Source organism: Hordeum vulgare, chromosome 5H, assembly GCF_904849725.1.
Source record: "Hordeum vulgare subsp. vulgare chromosome 5H, MorexV3_pseudomolecules_assembly, whole genome shotgun sequence".
NCBI classification, from domain to species: Eukaryota; Viridiplantae; Streptophyta; class Magnoliopsida; order Poales; family Poaceae; genus Hordeum; species Hordeum vulgare.
Genome location: NC_058522.1, coordinates 8192732 through 8193563, shown reverse-complemented (window position 1 = coordinate 8193563; position 832 = coordinate 8192732). Strand labels below are relative to the sequence as shown.

The 832-nt window shown below is 55.9% G+C and overlaps 1 protein-coding gene across 1 annotated transcript; it reads left to right on the top strand.

Annotated features, from left to right (window-relative positions):
* The first annotated feature begins 388 nt into the window (after nucleotides 1–388).
* Nucleotides 389–832, top strand: LOC123396160 (putative ripening-related protein 7). The gene has a single exon (XM_045091208.1). It carries the CDS (start codon nucleotides 389–391, stop codon nucleotides 830–832), a length of 444 nt encoding a protein of 147 aa, XP_044947143.1.

Genomic DNA, 832 nt, shown 5'->3' with positions numbered 1-832 from the left:
TTTGTCATTGTTTTACCAGTTTTGATTGAAACACACACTTGGAATAAACATTATGGAAGCATGAACAAGCTTTTGTGTCGTCACATTTTAATAGTCAGACCAGTGCGCCGGTTGTAAGAGCTGTATTATATATGGAACGGGGGAGTAGAGTAGTACGTGAACTGTACAGATCTGGTTCGAATAGAAACTGGTGACATCGGTGGGACGGCAGCGTTGTTTTGTCTGCAGGCGTAGACGGGATATTTAGACGAGACACACGAGGCCGGCATGCACATGCGTAACTACGTCCCGGCTTTGTCTTCAGGCTGCAGCTCGAGCCTATATATATATATAAAGCCTTGCGAAAGCAAAGCAAGCAGGGCAATCAGCTCAATCCCCATTCCCCACCATGGCAGGCACAACCAAGGTCGCAGTGGTTCTGGGCATTGCTCTAGTTTTCCTGCAGGTGTCGTGCGCCGTTTCCGGGCGCCCCACCGTCGCACAAGGCGGCAAGTTCGAGCCTCGGCAGAACGTCCCGGCGACGATGACGGTGAACGGCTTCCAGCAAGGGGAGCCGGGCGGCGGTCCCGCGTCGTGCGACGGCCAGTTCCACAGCGACGACGAGTTCATAGTGTCGCTGTCGTCGGAGTGGTACGCCGGCGGTGCCCGGTGCGGCAAGTACATCCGCATCGCCGACTACGCCAACCTTCACATAACCGCCAAGGTCGTCGACGAGTGCGCCGGCTGCGACGGCGAGGTGGGCGCGTCCATCCATATCTGGAACAACTTCAGGCTTGACACCAGCGTCGGCCAGGCGGACATCAAATGGTCCGACGTGCCGGACGATGTCTAA

What these genes read in the sequence shown, in the direction of transcription:
- LOC123396160 (XM_045091208.1), top strand. Translation starts at nt 389, where the DNA reads ATGGCAGGCACAACCAAGGTCGCAGTGGTTCTGGGCATTGCTCTAGTT.